This window comes from Lygodium microphyllum, chromosome 12 (genome assembly GCF_053477565.2).
Source record: "Lygodium microphyllum isolate KBCC chromosome 12, Lygodium_microphyllum_v1.1.10, whole genome shotgun sequence".
Taxonomy (NCBI): domain Eukaryota; kingdom Viridiplantae; phylum Streptophyta; class Polypodiopsida; order Schizaeales; family Lygodiaceae; genus Lygodium; species Lygodium microphyllum.
The window spans coordinates 125027668-125053826 of NC_141146.1; the positions used below are offsets into that span (position 1 = coordinate 125027668).

Below are 26159 nucleotides of genomic sequence, written 5' to 3' on the forward strand. Positions count from 1 at the left end.
ATACCTTGGTTGCTAATCATTTGAAGAAGCCCCATTGTATTGCTATAAGAAATAAGGATATCTCATACTACGTAACAAAGAAAATACTATGTTTTGATAAAAGGAAATGGAAAGATGAGGAAGTTGGAAATAACAAAAAGACAAGGCTATTGTATTGTATTCTTTGTAAAGTAATGTAATTAAATCACATGTATTGTATACACTCTCATCATACTAATGAGAAGGTTCATATTGAGACCAATTTCTATGCATCTTCAATCAATTGCATGCTAGCACCTCTTCTTATGATAAACCAAAAGGTTCTTGCTTGGTAGTAGATTTCTCCATGCCTTGGGTGTCCCATATTGATAATGGTATCTAATTATCAACTAAGGACATTCCATGGCTGAATAAAAGTGCTTCATAGGGGAGAAAAACATAGTAGAAGCTATAAGAGAAAATGTGCAGCTTATGAGCTCGAGTTGTAAAATAAAATGCTTTCTCAATAAAATATGATGTCTTTTTATCCAAGCCTTTACTTATACTTCCCTCGAGATCCTAAGCCTTTACTATTGTGTATATCCCACATAGATCATCCATCCTCTTCGATATTGTTGCTTTCTTTCCCCTTGAGCTTATCTGATTGCATCTGATTGCAAATCTTTCTCTACCTTAGTTGACATACATGCTTGTTGTTTAACATATATTTACCTCCCAATTATAATGGATTTGATAAAGAATTTGCTACATATTATGAATCTCAATTTCATGTTGAGAGGCAAACAATTACAACATCCTCGTAACCCACGATTTCCATTTCCAATCAACCTAATTACATCATAAAGTGTACAAAATTTGAATGTCTCACCTATTAATAGATGTGATATATAATTCTCTCAATATGCTTCTTGCCTTCATTTGTCAACCTCTAGGCTACAACAACTGAGAGATTTTGTGATCCTTTCTCTCTATGTGGAAAATAATTCTTCCACCGCTATGCAAATATGGATTTTCCTTTTTGATGGAGCTTCATTCATGTCTCCTCGAAGGAAACAAAAGACCTACACCATTCAACAATTCTTAAATATATTTTAAGCACAAACAAAAATAAAAATGAGAATTAAATGTGAGAACTAAAAGGCGAATGAGAATGTCCTTGAGGCAATAGTCACTTTGAAAGAGTTTTATCAACAATCCTAATAACAAGTCTAAGGATCTCCTTAAGGTGTATTCAAGTGCTTAACAATTCCCTTATGTGTGTGTGTGTGTGTGTGTGTGTGTGTGTGTGTGTGTGTGTGTGAGAGAGAGAGAGATGCCTATAATTAACAATTCAAATGTGTCTAATACAACCTCTAAAACTATTGCAAACACAAACATAAAGAGAAAAAATTCTCTCATTATTCCAACCAATACCTAATTAGTTTCTTGCTTCATATACTCCAAATGGTATCTCAAGCTTCTTCTAATAGTAGATACAAATAATACAAAAGAGAGACAAATAGTGAAAGAAAAAAGAAGACAAAGAAAAAGGCCTATATTAATCAAATGTTTGTTTATTAGGACTTTCTAAAACTAATGCAAATGCAAACATAAAGGAAAAGTATACTCTTGATATTCCCAAAAACCTAGTGATTTTCTTGCATCTTACAATCCAAATGATACATTAATCTTCTTCCAATGTTGCATATATATACAAGAGAAAGAGAACCGGTGCACGCAAGAGAAAGAGAAAAAGAAATGATACCTCACCCTTCTTCAAACTACACAAATAAATATGAGAGAGAGAGAGAGAGAAGAGAAAGAAGAAGAAAATAAAAGAACAAATAAACAATGAAAGTACAAAAGTAAAGGAAGTGAAACAATCTAAGCCCAAAAAACAAATGTGATCAAAGTCAAAAAATGGCCATTTAAGGTCGTTATCAAGATTTTTGAGCAATATAACCTTTTTTTGAGGTCCTAGTCAATTGATTTGGGAATGGGACTATCAAGCACAAAAGAAAAGTAAACAGGATCTAATGTGTGGTGTGGTGAGGGTGCTGATGGGGATGGGGATGAGGATGAGGATACTAGGACTAGTGAACTAATGTGGTAGTGGTGATAGTGGGATGGTGATGGAGAGAGAGAGAGAGAGAGAGAGAGAGAGAGAGAGAGAGAGAGAGCAATTAGTGAGGTGGCGACATTGGTGTTGGTGGTGGTGATGGCAAGAAGGGTGGTAGTGGCAAGGGTGAAACAAAGTGGAATAGGTGGAGCAACAAGTGATGGATCAACAAAAAAACTCCTTGCCCTTTGATTTAAAGCATTGGATTACAAGAAAGGTTTACTCTCATCATCTATCCTCCTTTATTCATGTGTGGCCTCGATTAATGCATTGAGTTGCATGTCTTCATGTCCCTCACCTTTGTAACATCTTTTGCCTTTTTTCTTTAAAACCATATGCAATATAGAGAATGAAGCTTTGCATTTGTTGAGTTGGACATACCACACATACAATTTTCTTAGGAACGCCAACCAAAAGATTTTGGTGTTATCTAAACACTAAAATTACATGGATGTATAAGGCTTATAGATGGATCTATGAATATATTTGTTACTTATGCCAAGCTTATCCTCTCTACCTTTTGCCCTTTTATGATTTCACTTTCATCTAGCTTTGATACAAACTTCCAACTTGCTCCCACATTAGGCAATAGACATTTGATCAATGTCTATTGTTGCTACTTGCAACTTATAGACATCCAACACAAAGTTGTTATTATTGTTCAAGTTGAGTGACACTTCTTTCACACATTTCTTAAACATTAGTGAGTAGCAAATTAGGGTTAACCAATCAACTCAAGCACATTATCATAAAATTTATTGCATTTTTTACCTCATAGTACAAGTGCTGTAAAAGTGAATGTAGCAATGAAAGGAGTTGTTATAGCACTAATAGAAGCTTGGACAACAAAGATAAAACATATTTGTTTTTAAACCCATGGACATAAATTTGGTGCCTTTGTAGAAATATATTCTCAAAACTTCAACATCATTTGTAAGCAAGCCTCTACATTCAAAAGCCATACTTCCATTTGCCATAAATGAAAGACATGAGAAATTTGGTTGAAATTATGTTGATGTATCTACTAGAAATGCAACATTCATAGATGTGATCCATCATATTGTATGGAGCTACAAGGGATGAGCCTAGAATGTACACACCATAGCTATACACATCCCTACTCTTCCTCCCACAATTAAATGAAGAATGCTACTACAACTAAAAGTGGTAGACAATCCTAAAAGATGAATGCTAGATGAATGTGCCACTTGAAAAGAATGCATATACAAACTTTATTATGTGAAACATGCACGCACGCACACACACACACTACTAAGCATCTTTGAAGCACTCGTACTTCTTAGCCATGTGCTAATATGTACATACACATGCATACATATGTGCATACCTAAACATACTCTCAAACCCAAATCACCACAACATGAGGGACAAAGCTCCTCAAGATGTTATGCCCCCTATCCATGTAGGTGTGGACATAAAACTTTGTAAGCACCTAACCAATAGGTACTAGGATGATACCCAATCTAGGAACCATCCTGTTTAGAAAATATTGTAGGCATACATATCATTATGTTATGGAGATGTCAAAGTAAAAAATGCTTACATTTTTGTTCCTACTGGTTTGAACTTATTGACCTACCTTCTTCAATAACATTGCACATATGGTGTTGGAACAATGTTTCAATGGGCATGAGTGTACTTGCTAGACTAGCAAGAAGATAGGAAAAAAACATCAATTGTCATATGTGACAAAGGACTCAAAAACATAACAAAAAGGATTAGCAATGTCCTTGTGTAAGAAAAGTTTCAAAATGATGATTAAGTTGCTTGCACTCCATGTGAGAGGAGAATGTGAAGCACACTATATCAATAGCCTAACAAAGAGTTGGAAAAACATATTTAAGTACTATAAATTAATGATCTTTGATGGAAATGTCAATATTTTACATTGTTTCATGACTTTTCCAAATTTTGCAAAAGAGAAGGGAGGCTTAAAAGGCCAATTTGAGAGTAAATATTTCTCCAAAAGAGTGCTACTATAGTTCACACAATTGCCTTAGGATTCACATGAATGAATTTCTAGTGTGTTCACCAACCACTAGAGTACTTATGACATCACTTAGTCACTTCAAAGGGGAATCTAAAGAAGTGATTTCTTAAGTCAAAAAAGCATAGTAAGATATTGTGCTCATTTTAGCCTTCATGGTTTTAGGTATCTTAGTTGTTTGGAGCCTTTATTGTGTGCACTGTCTATACCTCACAATCTAAGAACACCCAAATGTTTAAAAGCATATACATTGAGACTCGTCATTGCATTGCTCATTCAAGGCATGTTTGGTTTTTCTGTTACTAATGTTTGGTATAATTATATAAGACGTGATTATTAGAGTTGGGCATAAATATATTGCAATGCCTTCATTACACATACATTTACTACACCAACCTCTTTTCAACTACGTTTTTGTATTTTTACAGTTGCAAAATATTTTCACACTAAATATTACAATCAAAATTATACAAATTTAAGGAGGCGATTACATCTTAAAATTTATAGTGCGACTAAGCATTAAGTATCTTACACTTAAAAGTCCAATTTAAGGTGCACTTTAGGAGGGATACAATACCTAAATTAGGATATTGAGTTTATTTGAAAAGAATTAAAAAAAAAAACGCATAACAAATGAACCAACAAACAATCTTGCTATTCACATTGAAGCGCTTGGTAGTTGGTGTGTATTAAAGGGGGGCCTTCCAAGGCACGCCTCCTCTCCTCGTCGCGATTGTCTTTGCGTACGTCGTGCACGGTCCCTCCCTCTGCCTCGCTTTCATGTGATACCCCCTCCTCACGATGCAAGGTTTTTTGGGAGCGGAGGGTGTGCCATGTTGTTGGTGGGGGGGGGGGGGGGGGGGGGGGGGGGATGCGCCGTGTCATGGGGAGGTGAGGTGGGAAGGGAGGGGTGGGTTGAGCAAGGTTTTTGGAGGTGCAATGGGGTGGTGTGGATGGAGCAGGGTTTTTCGAGGTGGGGTGTGGGGGGGATGCACCGTGTCGTGGGGAAGTGAGGTGCGGTCAGGGGGGGTCGTGTCGTGTCGTGGGGGGCGTGAGGTGAGGTGGGGTGGGTTGAGCGGGGTTTTTTGAGGTGTGGTGGGGTGGTGTGGATGGAGCAGGGTTTTTTGAGGTGGGGTGCGGGGGGGATGCGCCGTGTCGGGGGGGGAGAGGGGGGGGGGGGGGGGGGGGGGGGGGGGGGGGGGGGGCCGCCTTGGTGTGCCATGTCGTGGGGGGGTGGGTTGAGCGGGGTTTTTTGAGGTGTGGTGGGGTGGTGTGGATGGAGCGGGGTTTTTCGAGGTGGGGTGCCGGGGGGGATGCGCCGTGTCGTGGGGAAGTGAGGTGGGGTGGGGTGGGGGGGTGAGGTGGGGTGGGTTGAGCAGGGTTTTTTGAGGTGCGGTGGGGTAGTGTGGATGGAGCGGGGTTTTTCGAGGTGGGGTGCGGAGGCGATGCGCCGTGTCGTGGGGGGGTGAGGTGGGATGGGAAGGGGGACTGTCGTGTCGTGGGGTGGGTTAAGCGAGGTTTTTTGAGGTGGGGTGGGGAGGGCGGATGCGCCGTGTCGTGGGGGGGTGGGGTGGGGAGGGCAAGTGTGCCGTGTCGTGTGGGGGGGGGGGGGGGGGGGTTTTGAGCGGGGTTTTTTGAGACGCGGTGGGGTGGTGTGGATGGAGCAAGGTTTTTTGAGGTGGGATGCAGGGGGGATGCGCCGTGTCGTGGGAGGGTGAGGTGGGGTGGGGGAGTGTGTGCCGTGTCATGGGGGAGGGGGGGTGTAAGGGCTTTGTAGTTATACCATGCCGTTGCTACCGATTACACCTATATAGGGAGTAGTAGTGACTCAAAGCCCTACCTTGTGTGATTCCCTATACCCAGTGGTGAACCCTCTTATGTGCGGCGTCACGAGGGTATAGTCCTGGGATGTGTCTGTTGTCCCGCTTTTTGGATTGAATAATACAAGAGTATACCTTGAGCTCATATATCGTGTTACCTTTCTGTGTCGTGTTGAGTGCGTAACGAGTGCAGGTTTATCACACTTGGTATCAGAGCGACTCTTGCTCGGAGTGCTCACAGAAGCAGGAGGAAAGATCCAATGCCCCGAAGAAATCGACGTCGTAACGACCCACAGCGCAATGCCCCGCGTCGTGTCGCCCCACGTCGCAACGCCTTACGTCGCGTCGCTCCACGTCGCGACGCCCCCGACACGTCCCGGCGTGACGCCCCAACATCGACATCCCACCGTCTGAAGACGTGACGCGGCTTCCCCGCGGCACGACCCACACCACCATAAGGCGAAACGCGACTTCCCCACGTCGACACCACCACCAACCACATGAAGGACGAGAGGGAGAACGTCACCCTCCCAACAATGGAGGAGAAGAAGAAAAGTAGAGGGCAAGAATGGAGAGTGGCCCAGGAGGAGAAGGTGGCCAGACTAGAAAGACAATTAGATGGTATGTCAGGTATGCTGGAGTCAATATGGAGGAACATGCAGATGAAGGAAGAGGAGAAAGAAAGGAGAAAAAAACTAGAAGTAGAGCAGGGCTATAGAGAATGGGTGATGCAGCAACAAGAAGAGGAGAAAAGACACAAAATGCAAGAGGAGATGGATAGAATGGGTAGAGAGGAGACATCTAGGAGGGCGCAAGATACAAGGAAGGAGAAGGAGAAAGTAGTAGAATTAGGAAGCAAAAAGAAAGACAAGAATAAGGAGAAAGAAGCACCACCGAAAAGAAGAGGAAGATAGTGATAGTTCAGAAGATAATTATGGGAAATTCAAGATACCCCAACCAACCAAGTACAAGGGAGAGAGAGATGGGTTGGTTCTGAAGAAATGGATCGTAGAGGTAGACAGGTACTTGAAGTATTCACGAATAACCGAAGACAGGAAGGCGGAGATGGCATCCATTTACTTGGAGGAGGACGCTACCAGTTGGTACCTGCTGGAGCAAGAGCAGGGCCACACCATCTTTTCATGGGAAGAACTCCAAGAAGAACTGAAGGACTACTTCATTCCAAAGATGGAAAAATTCAAAGTGAGAGATGAATGGAGGAACCTCAAGCAAGCACAGGGAAAGATGAAAGAATATGTCAGCAAATATAGGTAGATCATGCTCCAGCCGCCAAACATGGATACAGACACTAAGCTACACGGATTTTTGGTTGGGATGCAAGAATGGGCTAGAAGAGATGTGGAGAGACAGGAGCCAACAAGCTTAGCAGAAGCCATGAGAATGGCCGAACGACTGGTGGACCTGGAAGGTAGAAGAACAGCACAAGGGAATCAGAACAGGTTCAACAACTTCAGCAACACCTTCAACAACAACTCATGGAACCAAAGGCCTGGTGCTCCTAGAGGGGCATTCACAGATACCAGGAGCCAAAACACCACCACCACCACGGCCGTATCACAAACCGCCTTAGTACCAAGAGGAGCAGCAGGAAGATGGGAAAACAATCACTACAGACCAACCCCTAGCATATCGTATGGGCCCGCAGGATCAAATACATCATGGTGGAGACCCCCATGCCCGTCCGTTGGAATCAGATGCTTCAAACGCGGGGATCCACACTACCAAAACAGATGCCCAATAGAAGATACAACTTCGTCAAGTGGATCAAGGGTGAATACAACTAGTGCATATGGAGGAGAAGAACCACAACCACCGCATATCCAGGAAATCCTAAATGGGATTGAAGAAAGCATGGACCACCCAAGGGTAGGGTCAGTTAGCGCCCGACCCCAATGTATGGCAGCCAGAGTAGCAGCAATCCACCATCTATACATCAAAGGCCGAGTGGGTGAGGGAAACCAACCTATCATGGTGGACACAGGAGCAACACACAACTTCATGATACTAGGGTGCGCAGCAAAACATGGATTAAAACTGTCGAAGGCCCCAAAAGGATTAACAGTAACATTTGCACAAGGAGAAGCCAAGGAGGTAAAACAAGTCTTTACAGTCCAAGTAGAAGCCGACAGGTGGAAAGCAAAACTCAACTTCTTAGTAATCCCCATGGATGACTTTGAAGTGATACTGGGCTTGGAATTCTATGGCAAGTATGTCATTGCAATGTTTGGTAAATATGTAAATGAGATGATGCTAGATATGCAAGGAGAAGGCGTCAGAGTACCATGTGAAAGAATGCAACTGCCTAGCAGGACCCCAATCAAAGTGCAAATGAAGGAGAATAAGCCAGGAGTATCATGCCAAACAGTGAAACCAACTACAACCCAACCAAAGGGCCAGACCCAAAATGCACCGGTCCAGAAGACCGTTATCAGGCCACGTATCATGACATGCAGTGCCAAGCAGGTCGAGAAATCAGTCAAACAAGGAGATATGGTCTATTTGTGTATGATCCGACCGATTGAAGAAGAAGATGGCAAGAAACCCAAACAACAGAACAAGAAAACAGAGGTGGCAGAAATACTTGAGGAATTCAAAGATGTGATGCCAGCCAAGCTGCCCAAGGGTCTACCACCCAAGCGAGATGTGGACCACAAAATCGAGCTGATCCCAGGGTCTGCCCCACTGGCCCGAGCTCATGGAACTGAAGAAGCAACTACACGAACTAGAAAAACAAGGATTCATTCGCCCTAGCAAATCCCCCTTTGGTGCCCCAGTGTTATTTGTAAAGAAGAAGGACGGGGGACTTAGACTCTATGTAGATTATAGGGCCCTTCACAAAATCACCATAAAAAACAAATACCCCATGCCCCTAGTGGAAGACCTCTTAGATAGATTACACGGGGCCAAGTACTTCAGCCGTATTGATCTTAGATCAGGATACCACCAAATCCACATAGCTATAGCTCAAATCTGGCCTGGTAATAGTCATATAAATCAAACTTCCTACTATGCGTCTGTACATAGTAGGGTCTTCCAGAAGCTCACATGCATCTGCGCTCAGCTTCACATTTTGCTCCATAGGAACTGAAATAGGTTTATAGCCTATCATCCCATATTTGGACAGTATGTCCAATCCATACTGCCTCTGCAAGAGCCATATCCCACTTGGTGATCTAATCACCTCAATGCCCAAGAAATAATGCAACTCTCCCAAATCATTCTTCTCAAACTTCTGCTTTAATAGCATTTTCACATGAAGGATATCTTCACCACTATCACCTGTGACAATCAAATCAACATAAATGACAAGCAACATAATACATTTCTCTGTTTTTCTCACATAAAGTGAGAAATCTGCCTTGGAAATCTGAAAGCCAACAGTGACAAGATATTGTCCTATCTTGTCAGACCATGCTCTAGGTGCTTGCTTCAAGCCATACAAGGCTTTCTTCAACCTGCAAACAAACTCAGGATGAACAGCATGCACATAACCTGGTGGCTACTCCATATAGACCTCTTCTTGCAAATCGTCATGCAAGAAGGCATTCTTTACATCCATCTTATGTAAAGACCATTCCTTTGATGCAGCCATAGCAATGACTGCTCTTACAGTTGCCATCCTTGCAACCAGATGAATGTTTCTTCATAATTAATACCATATGTTTGTGCACACCCCTTGACTACTAATCTTGCCTTGTATCTATTCACATAACCATTTGCATTATGTTTCACCTGATAAACCCACTTATAACCAATTGCATGCTTATATTTAGGCAAAGGTACCAATTCACATGTAGCATTTGCTTCCAAGGCATCCATTTTTTCATCCATGGCTTTCTCCCATTTTTCTTTTTCCATGGCTTGCTCAAAAGAAGTGGGTTCTTGTTCATGTATCACTTTGACCATATAGACATAGTGAATGGCTGTAAATCCATCATATTTCAGCCTATCCACAGGATACCTAGCTCTGGTAGACCTGCGCAAAGTAGGTTCACTTCCAAGTGCTCTCAAAACATCCCTGGTCTTCCTTACTCCAAGTGTAACAATAAAAGGAATGCCCAACTCATCATCAATGCTCTGTTCTGAGCCATTGGATTCACCATCCACATAAGAGTGACGTGCATTCACATCAAACATGGGCTGATCTATCTTTTCTTTTACTTTTCATAATACCTGCATACCACTATATGCATTGCTTTGAGAATATTCTCCTTATCTCAATCTGCCTGTCCATGGCGAAGAATGTGAACCACTACTAGAGGACGCTCCAAGTCCACTAATATCTTGTGACTGTTGCTGTGAATTCTGTGTAGCATTACCATTTTGTACATCTACATTATCAACCACATTTACTGGTTTATACCAGCTACTCATCTCATCAAAAACATCTCTGCTCACTGTAAACTTACGAGTAGAAGGGTTATAGCATCTATACCATTTCTACTACAAAGAGTAACCAATAAAGATGCACTTCACAGCTTTTAGATCCAACTTGGATCTCAACTCATCTGGCACATGTACATAAGCAATGCAACCAAAAATTTTCAAATGAGAAATATCTGGTTTCCTACCAGTATACCTCTCCTCTGGAGTCATCCCATGTATTGCTACAGTGGGAGTCCTGTTCATTATGTAGACTGCTGTAGCAACTGCCTCAGCCCAATAAAAATATGACAAGTCTTTTTCATTGAGCATGGCACGAGACACCTCTCCAATATGCATGTTTTTCCTTTCTGCAATTCCATTTTGTTGTGGGATATAACTGTATGAATATTGTTGCTTTATACCATGCTCATGCAGGAACCTTGCAAACTCATTTGAAAGGTACTCTCCCCGTCCATTTGACCTTAGGCATTTTATTTGTAGGCCTATTTCTTTTTCAACTATAGCTTTAAGAGTTTTAAAATGCCCAAAAATTTCACTTTTCTTTTTCATAAAATACACCCAAACTTTTCTGCTACAGTCATCAATAAAAGTGACAAAATAATGATAGCCTCCAAGAGATGCAGCTTTAGTAGTCCACACATCAGAGTGGATTAATTCCAATGGCTTCTTACTCTCTTGAGCATGTCTAGGAAATGGTTTCCTTGCATGTTTTCCAAACTGACAGGCTTCACATACCTTATGTATTTCTACAACCTAAAATTTAGGCAATCTTGCAACAATATTTTGGGGTTGCATTGATTTAAGTCGCTATACATTAATATGACCAATGCGTTTATGCCAGATATCAATATCTGCAACTACATCGGTCCCATGTGCAAACATTGCTGCACTTAATTCAGGCATGTCGACATCCAACGTAAACATTCTGTCCTTTCCTTTTGCTATCAAGCAACCTTTATTTTTTATATCCTCAACAAAACATCGATGAGAATTAAATCTGACCTACAAGCCCTGCTCAACCATTTGACCAACAGAAACTAGATTCTTGGTGATATTTGGAACATGAAATACATCCAACATGTATTTCTTTCTTCCATCCTGCATAGACAAATGAATTTTTCCAATCTATACAATAGGATGTACAGTATCATCACCAATCTCCACAAATCCTGATTTTTTCATTTTTCTTGCATCCTCCATCCATTCTGCATGACCTGTCATGTGGTTTGATGCACCTGAGTCAACATACCATACATCGTTGCTTTCTTCTGCACTTGTCACAAAATTATTCATATGCTGCATCATAAACAAATGCTCATTTCTATCACCCTGTCTACTAAAAGATGCATAATTCCCTTGTTGCAATTTTCCATTCATGATGTCATTCTACTTTTTATAGCAGTCTTTAGCCATATTACCCATTTTACCACAGTAGTAGAGCATTCAACATTATTGTTTGCATTTTGGCCTCTTTGCCATCCACCACGACCTCTTTGGCTCCCCCTGCCTCTAGAGTTACCACGTCCTCCTCCATAGGACTGGTTTTCTTGAGTTTGCTGCATATTCTAATTTCTACCACAGCCTCCAGATCGGCCTCCTCTACCTCTTCCAACATTTGAGTAGAAGACAGCTTCTTTTGAAGTTCCTCCTAAAGAAGATGCACCACCATTTCTCTACTCCTCAGAAATTAGAAGAGCAATCGACTCCTCAAAATCAGAAAATCTTTCACGGACGGAAATGGATGTTCGAAACTGTGCATAATACTTTCTTACACCATTCAAGGTCATAGAAACTAAATCATTATCTTCCACTGGCGACCCAATGGAAACAAGTGCATCTGCAATCTTCTTCACCTCCATGTGGTAGTCATTGATGCTCATACTTTCTCTTTGCACATTGTGCAACTCTTACTTAAGCTGCATTTTCTTGGCTTGCGTATTTATGTTATACGTTTTTGACAAAGTATTCCATGCCTCCTTTGGCGTACTTGCGTCTTGAATATACACAATCATAAAGTTTGAAATGCTAATAGACAGTCAGTACATAACTTTCTTGGCTCTCTCATGCCATGCTTTAAATACCTGCATTTGCTGTTGATTGGAAACATCAAAAAGAACTGATTTTTCTTCATTTCCTGCAACGAATTCCCAATATCCTTTTTCCATAAGGAAATTCGTCATTCTGAACTTCCATGCTTAGAAGTTGTTCTTGTCAAGCTTTTCAGTGACAATTTGTGAAAGAGAATCAATCGTCATTTCAGAACACTACAAAAAATTCTGTCACTGCAAAAAACATAGCTTCAACCTCACAAGGACAAATTTGCAAAACTGACGAAAGTGGTATTTGACCACAGAGTCACTTCCTAGTGACGATTTTGCATCAACCGACAAGGATGATTCTGTAACTCCCAATGTCTCTACGCATAGGCATACGATGCAATTCCTACAGTAACTTTTCACCGACCTGTAAAACAATGGTCGCACAACATAAAACATGGCATTTTCTTGAGTGCGTGCAGAAAACTTTCGCCCTCCAAACAAGCCCTAAAATTGCCTCAAATCAAAAAAACTAAGCAACCAATTACTAAGGCTCTATCCCGCAGCATATACTGCCCTCTTGCTACACCACGAAGGGCGTCTCAATCTGAGACAATGCACTCTTGCACTTTCCGACTGCTACTTGCAGAGACTTGCTCCCAAAACAGAAAAATGAAAGCAACACTGATCTTCTTACCAGAACATCACGAACTTGGCTTGTTTTCTTGAGCTCCTTACCACAAACAAGGCTCTGATACCATGTCAAGATTGTGGGAGAGAAGGAAGGAGTCTCACTTCTAACTTTCTTGCTTGCACAATGGGAAAATACACACAAAGGTGGAGGCTGAAAACAGTTTTCCTCTTCTTAGTTGTGTAAGCCAAAAGAACTCAAGTACATAGAAATAGAAGAACCCTATATATGGGTCTCAAACCAAACTCAACTAAGGTAGCATACTAACCGAGCCACAAACTAGAGTAGATAAGGATAGTTGTCATCTAGCTATTATTCATGAACGGTGTACCAACCGCATCTACAACTAACAAGTCGGTGACATAAATGCGCAACGATCACCCTAGCATATCACGAGTGGAGCTCGATATCTCAACAAGGTGGGATTGGATATGGGGCTTTTTAAGAGGCAGGGGAGGGATGAGGGTGTGCCGTGAAATGGGGGGGTGAGGTGGGGTGGGGTAGGGTGGATTTTTTGAGGTGAGGTGGGATGGGATCGATGGAGCAGGGTTTTTTCAGGGGATTGCCATGTCATTGGGGGGGGGGGGGGGGGGGGGATGGGGGAGGGGAGGGGTGGGGTGGGTGGAGCATGGTTTTCTTAGGGAGAAAAGGTGCGCGGAGTCCTGGGGAGATGAGGTGGGGTAGGTTGAGTAGGGTTTTTAGAGAAGAGGTAAGGTGGGTGGGATGGGGGGGTTTTTTGAGGCGCTTGGTAGTTGGTGTGTATTAAAGGGGGGCCTTCCAAGGCACTACCATCGCACAACCCGCCCTAAACTTATCCACGTTTTTGGAGACCCCACATCCCTCAATAAGACGAACTCTTGCATTAGGATAAAGGGACCAATAAGTCAACCAACCGTTAAAACTTTCAAGCAACTTCCATCGTTTTGAGGTCGCATATTGCCAAAGGCTATTATTAAATGCTACAAATTAAGGCTATAATTGTGCCAAGGCTACAGGACTAGGTGGGCTCATAACCATGAGGCTGTGGCTTAAGTCTCGCTTAGTGCATCAAGCGATTGGATACTTGACTGGCACATTACCAAAGCCTGGCTACTGACTGCTGCCAAAGACTCTCTGGCATAAAGATCTTGAGTCTTGAGATAGTGGTTTCAAGTCTTTCTAGGTGCATTGTTTGGTTTGGAAACTGGAATGTAGCTTCACTTGACATGGCATGCTTCCGAGCTCTTTCCCACTCCAGCATTCATTTCATCCACCTTGGTAAAGGTCACCGACGAGGAGCAGCATCCCAAATGCAATCAAGCACCCTTGTCACACACATTCGGCGTGCATGTCCTCGGGACTCACCAGACAATAAAAAGTTGCGATTGGCTAAGAACCCAAACAGCATACAGAGACTGCTGCCCAGTTTCCAGATGGCCCACTGGCGAATCGCAATCGACCCTCGTTTAACTCCACTCTCGAGGGAGGAGCTTTGATTCCTGCAGTCTCTGGTTGCATGCGAGCAAATTGCAATCATTCCAAGATCTTTTCCTGTTTTCACTCGATCTGGAACACCTCTCTACCCACTTCAGGGCTTGTTGTGGACATGGGGGAACCAAAATTAAGATGTGCATATCATCACTGGCCTTCTTACCTTGTAAGGCAAGGAGAAACTTGGCCTCACCCAGTGCGTACTGTAATATTCCAGAAGACCAGAATACTCGTGACCCAGATGCAAATGCTAATATACCGGAAATTGAATGTCGTCCAAATAAAATCCGCCAAAACAAAAAAACGAACAAAAAGAAAACAGCTTTCCAAAAATCTTAAGCTGGACTTATCCTACCATGCAGACAAGAATCCGTCAAATAAACCCGCTGTTGGACATTGAACGGAAGCTTCACCGTAGATTAAAGATTCTTCACTATTGTAGAGGTAGGTCGACGAATCGAGACTGCACTGCAGGTCAAAGAATCACACGGTACAAGTACTTAAATTGGGGTCAACTCGGGCAGAATGAAGTCAAGTTAATTAAGATATCTCCTTCTGTTTTGCTACATCGACAGGTTGAATACAGCTGTCATGCACAAACTAATTAAAACAAACGGAGCCTCTACTACCATGCCAACTGACCCCAGCTATCTGATGTCAAGCACGTCAGGTACTCCACGATGCCTACAGGCACAAATTCGGGAGAAATCACCAGTAGATGATTGGAATAAGTCCTGTACATCCTGCTCTGTCATATCACAAACGCATTTAGAGGTTTACTAAAGCCATGTTCTAGGACTCTGCTACAGGCCTCCTTCATAACATTGGCCTGGTAACCTTTTAAAGTACAGACGGAGGTTCTTTAGATTGGCTGGCCCTTGGGAACAATCTGATCTTTGATCCACATGTAAATTGGAACTAGCACATAGTATACAGAGGCTATTACACCCAGAATAAATCTGTAAAGGAAAACAAAAGGATTCACTTTGCCTCTCACATCCTCTGCCTTGGGCCCAAGCTGTAAGAACAAAGCCAAAGCCTCCTTTTAGTGATAATACATAGGAACATCCAAACATGAGGCTAAAGGCATGTGAAACTGCACTTTACAGTGTGCTAGCAACCGAAATCACAAAAATACAAAACTGAGATATAAGTCCATAAACGTGCGAGCCCTATAATTCATGTTTACAGACTTCTCATAATATTGACCACGAGAGAGTGCCAAAACTAACTAATCCTGTCCCACTGGAAGTTCAGGGGTTGCCCTCAATTTTCAGTGTCTACTCTCTTAGCACAAACCACTGGATCATTCTGCAGAAAGTATATGCTTGGCCATATCAGCTGGGAACACAAATCTGTGCATTATTGCTGCTTAACCACAAAATCAGTGAAGTAACAAGCACCGCATGCACACTTAAGACAGAACCTTTACCTTCGTGCACATCAATGCTATGCAATATCATTTAAGTAACAGGCACAGCTCACACACTTGGACAGAATATTCACCCTCACACACATCAACTGTTATTCAATCACTCCAATAATACACATCAACTGTCATCCAATCACTCCAATATGGCCATTATACCCCAGCCTCCTCTTCTGTGGACATTGCACAACTTGCTGACATGTAAAAGCCAAAAATCTTAAGCCTGCGACAATTGACATTTATTAGACAGGTGCATTTGTCCATGTGAAGGAGGAGGAGATTTCATCATCTCCTCCAGGCCCTTCATCACACTCTCCTGTCAGAAAAGCCAGTCACCACCATTACATGGGCCAGTCAGAGTCACAACATTAACATGATCATTGTGTTGTGACTAAAGTCCCCAACAGCCACTGACTCTAGGAATCTCGGTTTCTCTGATCAAGGTTTATATGGATTACGTAGGTGACAAGTGTATCATATTGTCAGCATGAATTTCATAATGGCATGGGACACATTTTCTCAATTCCCATCCCGTATGAATTTGCATCCTAATTGCACCAACAAGTTGGATGCCCAATCTGCGTCCATTATGCAAGTGTTACCAGATTGACAGCCTCTATACAAAAGCAATGCTCTCGATATGGAGTACTGCTCATATAATATTAAAGAGACTCCCTCCTCTTTGTCACCTGTCCTTTCATCACATGAATTAGTTTGAACCACTACCAACAATCCATTGCATCAGATTTGAAAGTTGTATCTGACCACCTCTATTGCTTCACTTTCAGATCATCACAGAACCATCAGTTTGCTTCACCTTCTTCATCATCACTCTTTGTTGCACATGTAGATAAGTTCAAAATTTTATTTTACATCAGACTTCCCCCCCATCCACACTTTCAACAATCATGTTCCCACCTACTCTGCTACTTGTGCTTTGAAACATGTTACAAAAAGCATCACAACTGATTTTTACCTATTCCTGGTTATCTTCCCCTTCCTCTAATGTTGCTTTCCAATACCTGAAATAAAATACTGTATCACAGCTCCTCTGCTATCATCAAGCTGTTGTCTCCCTCCCCGATTTCTATCACACAATGGTTTGTAGTGTATCCACGTAGAAACACTGGGCAAAATCTCCAATTCTATCACTCCCAATATGTTCTCACTGAGATCAATCTCATTCAATTGTCATGGTTTGCAACAAACAGAAAGCATTTTGTTTATATCCCACAGTCAAGAGCTACACTTTCTACCCTGATAATTTAGAGTCGATATAGACTTAGTAAAGCATGACTGTTCAGTCAGATTTCCTTTGTCACCTCCACAGAGAAGAGATGTCATTATTAACCCCCTGAGACCACATTGATAGCATTGACTATTTGATTCACATTCATGCACATACAACTCTCCCAAACAGAGGACAGACACTTTCCTTTGTCCAGAAACGTTCATGAACAGGCCAAATAAATGCAAAGTCTAGCAAATGTAGCGCAGAGCATCAATCATACCTGAACTGGAGAGTCTCCAGCCTCGGGCTTGACACCAGTAACAGAGCATCCCATGATCAGTCCATGCCGCCTCACACCTCGATACCATTTTGGACCAATTTGCTTGATTTTAACGTCCACAAACCCAGCTTTGGTAAACCATTCCATGTATTCATCCTCAGTTGGAAATAGCATCCACATGTCAGCAAAGAAACTGGATAGCCAGAAAGTAGGATGAACGGGTCCAATAAGACATGCTTTCCCACCCTTCTTCAGCACTCTATAAGCTTCTTTAATGCCCCTTTGAGGATCCGGCCAATACTCAATACTGCCAAAATCAGAAAGCCACTTGAACTATGAATACATCGAGTACCCATTTACAGAAAATTATATCAAGCTTAATAAGTGCAGCAAAATTGATTCCCTGGAGAACCATCAACCATAGCCTTTATACATTTTAGCGCTCTTGATGTGCACTGAACTAGTGGTAAAACGCACATGTACAACGCATTCTAGTATCATTGATCATTTCTACTCATACAGGCAAGAACCTACGTCACATCTTACAAGGTCTAATCTATCAAGTACAAACCCTGACGGACTTAAAACATAAACAAACAGGTGTAAGTAGGATGAAAATAGATTGCTGCATACCTGCCAGCAGAAACGTAACGGTCAACCGAGTCTGTAGGAAATGGAAGGTCTTCTGCATCCCCTTCCATTATCGTGCACTCCTTGAGATCTTCCTTTTGCCTGGCTTTAGCCAATTGATGTGGAGACTGGTCCAAAATCGTCACATTCTTGGCATCAACAAATTTCACAATGCCTTGAGTGCAGAAGCCAGTTCCTCCTCCAACATCCACCACAGTAAGGTCACGGCTGTTCAAGTCTGCAGGCTCCAGTGCATCCTCCCGCATGTCCTCTGTCCAATGCCCCGGGTTGATGATGTGGTCGTAGATAATTGACAGGAAACGATAAAACCAGAACGCTTCCTGCTTGTGCTGAATGAATCGCGGCTGCGAGGCAGGACGCGAGGTCGAAGAGGAGGTGACCTGGACAGTCCCGGCAAAGGCTTTACTTCCCTTTCTGATGGCCATGGGCGGAAGAAGTGGCATCTCAAATCTGCTGCAGAACTGGCCGTTTGCAGAGCTCAAATGCGATGAAAATTCCAATAATGGAGCACGCCACTGACCCTGCAATGGGTTATGGCGGGCCCTGAACTGGTGCGCAGCAAGCTGCGAGGGCATGGCAGAGGCTTTGGAGGAGCAGGAGTTGGAGGTGGCCGCGCAGGAAGAGACGGCGAGGCTCCGTTCCACGATGGCCGGAGACGCCATGGCCGATAGCGCGTGTTGAGACCCTAGGGCCTACTCTGTCTGCGTGGGGCGAAGCGAGATCTCAAAACAGCAATACGATGCCTAAGGAAGGGAAATTACAGCATGAAGCTGAATATACCCTACATGAGGGGGGGGAGGGGGGGAAAAACACACATGCACACACACACGAGCGAGAGCGAGAGCTGTCTCGAGTGATTGTGAGGCTCTGCATGCTCGTCTGGTCTGTACATACGGCAGCTGACTCGTCGACACAATTCTCAGCCTTTCAATTAGGGCCGCGGCCCGTCTCCCTGTCCCTTAGACACATGCTCGAAGGCGATTGGTTCGTCGTCTCTCGTGGGCCACCAATTTTGTTCCCAGCCTTAAAAGTATATGGACTTGTAAGTGTGCTGCAAAGACTTCATTCAACACAGCCACATGCAAGTCCAAGTTGCAAAGAGAGAATGCAAAAAGGAGGGGAGAGAACACCTTATAGACCAAGCTCTAATTGACGGCCATGGAGTACCCTCATTTTTTTGAGGTACTTGATCAATGCTAACACACAAGTTGCACTAGTTAAAGCGTGTTACCCACACAAGTTGTAATATGTACTCGAAGGACTCATGCAAGTAGAATTTACATGCACATGTCCTGGCTCTTAAAGCCATGCCTTACGCAGATCCACTGACCTACACAAGGGAATTATCACATCCCTGGCCGATGGACCCTCGAGCAACTAGAATTTACATGCACGTATCCTAGCTCTTAGAGCCATGCCTTAACGCAAATCAATTGACCTATACAAGGGAATTATCACCTTCCTAGGAGAACACACATATGTAGGTGCATAGTAATAGTGGACCCTCGGTATCATGCATCTCAAGTGGAAAGACAAAGGTCTATCCCTACTCACCACTATCCACCAATCGGTGTCTACAAGATGAAAGTCACACAAGTACCTATTTATCAAGGTAAAAGCTAAGAAGCATAGGACAAGTGTAGTTGGTTAATAACTTTAGCGACTTGTGCAAGTGGATTAACCTACACATGGCCTGACTCTTATTGCTTTCACAATGATAGGATATAAAACCACAATAGCCTACCCTAACCTTATTACTAGGTGGGAATGTGCATCACAAGGGTAATGGAAGTACATATACCATCATGACAAGTCCTTCTATTATGGATAGGCAAGTGTCACTTGACTCTAAAGCTTTCGATGCCCCAAAACCCACCTTCTTAAGTCAAGGTCACCCCAACCAGTAATTTGAAATGGATGCCTTACAAACTCATAGGTTAGAGTCTTGAATTCCTTAACAAAATCTAGCTTTTCCAAAGTAGTGGTTGGAATAGTTCTTCCACATCGTCGGTTTTAGCTCCTAAAGCTATCAAAATGGTATTATGCTGTAGCTCTTATTGTCGAGAGATAACATCCTCGCACACTACTATCTATTCTTTACATTAACTTTCTTGACATAAGAAATTTGCTAAATCTAAGCTCATTTTCTTCAATATCTCCCCATGTGCCCTACTAATGTTATAGAAATTGCTATGAAAATAAGAAGATTTTACATTTGTTTATTTTTGTGGATTTTCTTTGTCTCTTCATCTTCAAGCTTTGGCTCTTCGTATTCCTCTAATTTTCTTCTCTTGAATATCTTGATTCTTTTACCTATAACTAGAACCCTAACCTTTGACATGTTTAGTCCACACATAAGGTATCTAGCATTGTCAAAAACCCGCTTGACAATGTATGATTCAAAGCACCTCTTGGATACCTTCCTAAGTGTACTGTGTTGATTATCTAGACTACTACCATATACTAGCACCGCACCCTCTTCAATATCTTTGGATCTCAACATGTGTCTCTTGTCAAATCAATCTTTTTTCTTTAGTATGTGCGCTATAGCTTCAATATCTTTTGGTCTCCTCTCTAGCTTCGAATTCTAAGAATCATGCTCCATGTAATGGTCATTGTCTATGTAGGCATCATTGGCTTTCTGCCTATACATGAGCTCTATTGGCATATAACATGTGGTAGCAATGTGCATGGTATGATCTAACCATAAAGCAAAAGGCAATAACCGTATCCACTCTCTAGCTCTTCCTTTGCAAGCCTTTACTAAGGCCTTCATTATGGGCTGATGCCCTCTCTCACTCTTTCCATTACCCTTTGGATTATAAGCTGAAGTCAATCCCAACTTTATATCCAAAATTGAAAGAACTACCTGGCTTCTTCTACACCTAACTCTCCTATGTCTGTAGTCACTTTTCCTACACATCCATACCTGCAAAAGACATATTCAAGAAGAAACTTACATATTACACTAGCAATCTTGGTTCTTAGTGCTCTTTCTTCTATTTGGTTAGTCAAATCTTCTCTTGCAAGCACTATGTATCTCATTTGCCACATGAATCTACATGCATAGTAACAAGGTCAACAACCCATTTATAATGCATGCATAAAGGATACATGGGGTGTAACTCTTCTCCATGATGTATCAAAGAGTACATTTGGCACTCTTCTCTACAAGACTCTACAAACTCTAATACATCCTTGTAAATTCCCTTCCACCAGTAGTGCTCTTTAATATTCTCAAATCTAGCTTTTACTCATTTGTCTCCTATCCATAAGCTTTCATGGAAATCTTTCATAACATGAACCTATGTATCTCTATCATGGACTACCCTCAATGGTGATCCTCTTTTCTTCTTTGGATGCTTCCATAAAAAACCATCTTTCAAGAAGTAGCCATAAGCTTTCCTTCTAATCCTCTTGAACTTTGTCTTTATCAATTCATCTCTCTTGGTCAATGTACTCAAGTATTGGCCAATCTATAGCCATTTACCCTCATATAATTCCTCTGTAAAAGATTTTGTAGAAAATTCTTAGCATTCATGATCCACAATGGGGGTTGAAATCTCAATCCCATCATCCTCTATTAGCACCCTCTTCATCCTCATGTTTGGCTCTAAATAACATGTTTGCTACTATCAAGTTCACTTTACTTGCAAAATCTTTGAATTCTGGGTTGATTGAATTTATATAAGAAATCCATCTTAACATGACTATATCTAGAGGCAAACAGTCCGTCTCTACTATCACTAGAACATCAATGCAGTACTCTTTATCACACTTTAATGTAGTCACAACACCCCATAGCTCTCTCTCTTAATTGTGGGTATCTCCTTAGTCTTTCATTTAAAACTCTTGCACCAAACCTCATTGCAAATATGTTTCCTTCTTCATCATCTTAACCTATAACCCAACCAATGCTAATTGGACTAATATCCACTATGATAATGATAGGCTTCCATCTCCATACTTTTTTTTCCTCAATGTTGGTGTATTTCTCAAAAGCTTCTTCAGTTTCCTTATAGCTTTGGTATGTCTCTTGTCCCAAAAGAATTTTTGTCACTTTCTTAACAATTAGTACAAGTCATTTGTAATGTGAGAAAAATGGGGAATCCAGATTAAGTAAAAGGCACAAGCTCCAAGAAACCTTTTGACTTTGGACACTAATGAACGTATCTCTTTTATCTTCTTTATTGCATCCACTTTCATAGGACAATGCCCTCTTCCATAAGGCCTACAGAAATGGTCCACTATTAATACTTCATTGACCCCAAACATTGATTTCTGACCTTAGAGGGTCAAATTCACTTCCTCTAACCTAGTAAGGATTTTCTTACAATCTAATATATGATATTTGACAAACTTCCTCCAACCTTGTTCATCCAACTCTTTATCCTTCTCTTCCTTTGCACACCCGTTAATGGGCACATCATCTAAGAATGATATATTTAGACTTGGAATATAATCCCTAAGCACCTTGCTCATTGTGAGAGATCAATTTTAAGGTGCATTTTGTCGGATTTTAGAACAGAATGGACTTAGTGTAACAACACTTACTGGGACTTCTCATTTTTTATATTTTTTGTAGTTGCATACACGGCTAGTAAGTTGGCCCGAATTTGGGCTCTAATTAGTGTTGATCATCGCATCTCAGCATTAACATCATCTCATCTTCATCCAGTTCAAGCTGGACAACCATATCTCATCCTGATCTTCTCAGGTCATTGCCACAAGAACAACCCATAAGAGGAGAGGGAGGGAGGAGACAGAAAGACTAGAAATGCAAAATTTTGATCGGCCACCATTCGTGGAACTGGAGGCGATGATAGGAAGTGAGAAAATGGAAGAGGAGTATGATGTAATTGGTTGCATAGGGTATTTGAAGGCTCCCCTCACCATCTCTCCCTCCTCTCTCCCTCTCCATTTTCATTGCACCATGGCGCCCTTCCTATTCTTCATGCATCCAATATAATACCCCCCCTCCCCCCCCCCCCCCCCAGCATCCCATGAAGAAAAAAAATTGGGGCCCTAAAGGTCACAACCCAAACCACTTAAGAAACATAAAGAGCATCAAGCTGCTTCAAAGAAAATACACAACATAACACAAAACACAACCCTCACCCTACCCCCTAACAAAATCAAGGCATGCATTCCATGAGGGATAGGCTAAGCATAATCAGACAAAAAGATCAAGAGCTACCTACAAACCAATTGCTCCAACACAAACCGACTAAAAGAACTATCAAAGAAGTCATCCGAAGTGGTGGTCTGACTTGCCTACCTAACTAGGACAATTGGACTCGGAACTCCTACTAGGCAAGTACTTCTATTACCTAGCTCATTTAAGTATTTACTACTTGGATAGGAGTAGTAAATACTGAATAGGATGGTTGGAGCAAAAATAAAAGTGATTGAGAAAAAAGGATTTAGTGTCACCTTGCGAAAGCTTGGTAGGTTATTGGGGATCAAGACTGGTGGACATGAGATCGATATCCTGTTCTCCTTGACTCACAATCTACTCACCTCCCTTTGTTTTACACATCAAAGTAGTAATTTTAGTAAATATCTGATCCATGTCCACAATTGAAAAAGAGGTCTTCTTCATAAGCATAATTTAGTAATGAATGGGCGAATTGGTTCCAATATCATGGAACCAGCTAAAAGAGACACCCTTTTAAACTTGCTGATCATACTGTTAAGAATTTATAATTGAGCGATAATACATACTGTTAAGAATTTTGTCTTTAGATTGTTCTCTTCTACAATGGCCATTTGATTATAACTGATGAAATAGTCCATAAAGAAGTATATATCCCTACCTGCTAATTAATCTAGGATTTGATCAATGAATGCTAATGAGTAATAATCCTTAACTATTTGTTTGTTGATTTCTCTAAAATCAACACATAGCTGGATTTGATTATTCTTCATCGTCCTAATGACCACCGGTGAATACCACTCCATGTGTTATAGGATAAATATTAGGCGAACATTATGTAATTTTTGTAACTCTTTGAATAGCCCATTCCTTAACTCAAAAGGCATACGCCTCACTTTCTGTCAGATAGGTTGACTTCTCTCTTTCAAGGAAATAGTATGCACTGCTAAATTGGGAGAATACCCCTCAATTCGTCATAACTTCAGGTGAATATGTCAAAGAATTCCTAAATTAAGGAAACATAGTCCTTCCTTTCTTTTATGCTGAGTATAGACTCTAATTTGATCAGTCGCGAGTCATTCAATGTACCAAGGTCTATCTTTATCACATTCACACCTTGTATTCTATCCTAAGCTTCTATAGGCTCGTTCAGAGCTACGTGGTAAATGTCCTTCGTAGTAGACTCCTCTCTTGATTCATCACTCAATGAAGTCTTGCTATGAGAAGGCCTCTCTAGCGCATCCAATTTTGTTGAGAATATAGGTGCTTTCTCACTTTGAGGTGATTTTGGACAAGCATCAATTATAACTCATTTGGCACCTCTACCAAAGATCAAATGACTAGCGAGTATGTCAAGTTGGCAGTCGGATTTCAAGATCCTTGGCCTTCCTAATAGTACTTGGCACCCTGCAAACTTGATGGCCCTAAAGTCTAGGATACATTCAGCATTAGCAATAGTTACCTGGACCATGGTAATAAACCTTTCGATTTTCTCAAACCATCATCAACCATCCTTAGAATTGTGGAGGCATCTTTTTGGATCTCTAGTCCTAGCCTTTCCATCAATTTCGAGCTCATAATGTTGATGGATGATCATGTATCCACAATGGCATGGTCCACCAATATACACTCAACATAAGCTAGCACCCTTGGGCAATATTTTTTGACATGCTCAAATCAGTCATCTCTGACACAGGCCATACCACCCAAGGATTCAACAATATACCCAATGTGAGTATTTTGATTAGTTGGAGAGAAGGGGAGAGAGAAAATTTAGGTTGACTATTATGAGTGCATAATTTTGTAGTAGTTGTAAAATTTGCACTCCCTCTTTTCTTGCCATGGAGCTTTTCATTAGCTTAGCTAACTATATCCAATGCTCTTCATCATATATTTCTTATTTTCCATATTATTTTATATATCAATGCATTAGGATCCAAAAACAGAAAAAAATGTACACGTTAATCCTTGGATTAAGGAAAAATCCAAAGAGAGTTTGCTATATATACATGAATATGGTATTCTTGTATCTTTTTGTTTGGAGATAGGAGAGTCCATTTTGTGGTTCTCTCCTCTTTTTTAGCCAAAATATCCAAAGTTTGACATGTTATGCTAGTCCAATAGTTCTATTCCACTAAGAAAAGTTGTCAAAAGAGACAAAGAAGTTAATATTAGATGTTTTGGTGGACTAATTGTCCTTACTATAAAAAACTATCCAAAGTTATGAACAAAGATAAGACTCAAAGGTAATATTGGATATTTTGAAAGTTGAGAGATCTAATTTCATGACTTCTTTTTTGCACCCATTCATCTAAGTTTTCTCAATTCTCATTCTTGACTTTCTCTTTGAGTTCCTTCACCTTATTTTTGAGTTTTTCTTTACACAATATCTATGATTTCATTTTTTTTTCTATAACATCCGCAATGCATCCTTTTCATTCAATGAACTTTTGCATTGTCAATAACCAAAGTGCATATGGAACTTGGGGAGCCCAAATTTTTTATTGTAAATGGTCAGGTTACCATCCTACCATCCTAGAAGGGCTCCCATCAAGGCAAAAAAAGTGAAACAAGAGGATAGAAAATATCATTGAAAGAGATGTGTTGCTACTTTCAAAGCTATACCTTAAGTATGTTTGCTCAACTTCAACATGTTTACATTGCTCGGGATATATACCTGGCTCCAACTAAACATGTTTCTTTACAAACACACAATCATTTTTAATGCAAGTAATAAACATATTTTTTATTGTATTAATGCAAGTAATAAAAATAAATTATTATTTACAGATATCTTTCCATTAACAAGGTTTGAGTGACAGCCTATGGAGAGCTTGAGTGGCACTTTCAAAAGATGTTAGGGACACTGTAAAGTTCTTGACAAGATAACACAAGTTCTGGATA

At 41.3% G+C, this 26159-nt stretch overlaps 1 protein-coding gene across 2 annotated transcripts; it reads right to left on the reverse strand.

Moving 5' to 3' along the window:
• Positions 1–15206: 15206 nt before the first annotated feature.
• On the reverse strand, positions 15207–18962 carry APG1 (S-adenosyl-L-methionine-dependent methyltransferases superfamily protein). Of its 2 annotated transcripts, none has more exons than XM_087690001.1 (3): positions 18083–18953; positions 17450–17756; positions 15207–15527 (listed from the first exon to the last, which is right to left on the reverse strand). In XM_087690001.1, the coding sequence occupies exons 1-3, from the start codon at positions 18760–18762 to the stop codon at positions 15372–15374; spliced, it is 1143 nt and encodes a 380-aa protein (XP_087546127.1). In that variant the 5' UTR covers positions 18763–18953; the 3' UTR covers positions 15207–15371. The 2 variants fall into 2 exon arrangements, with proteins under 2 accessions (XP_087546127.1, XP_087546128.1); XM_087690002.1 differs by lacking the exon at positions 15207–15527 and adding an exon at positions 15582–15820 and having other exon boundaries at positions 18083–18962.
• Between the last annotated feature and the right edge of the window lie 7197 nt (positions 18963–26159).

Bases quoted from the DNA above. Each gene is read 5' to 3' on its own strand.
- APG1 (XM_087690001.1), bottom strand. From the start codon at position 18,762: ATGGCGTCTCCGGCCATCGTGGAACGGAGCCTCGCCGTCTCTTCCTGC. The intron at 17,757-18,082 runs GTATGCAGCAAT...TGATTTTGGCAG, and splicing joins CGTTACGTTTCTGCTGGCAG to TATTGAGTATTGGCCGGATC. The intron at 15,528-17,449 runs GTATGATTGATG...TTGTTCTTACAG, and splicing joins CTGGAGACTCTCCAGTTCAG to CTTGGGCCCAAGGCAGAGGA.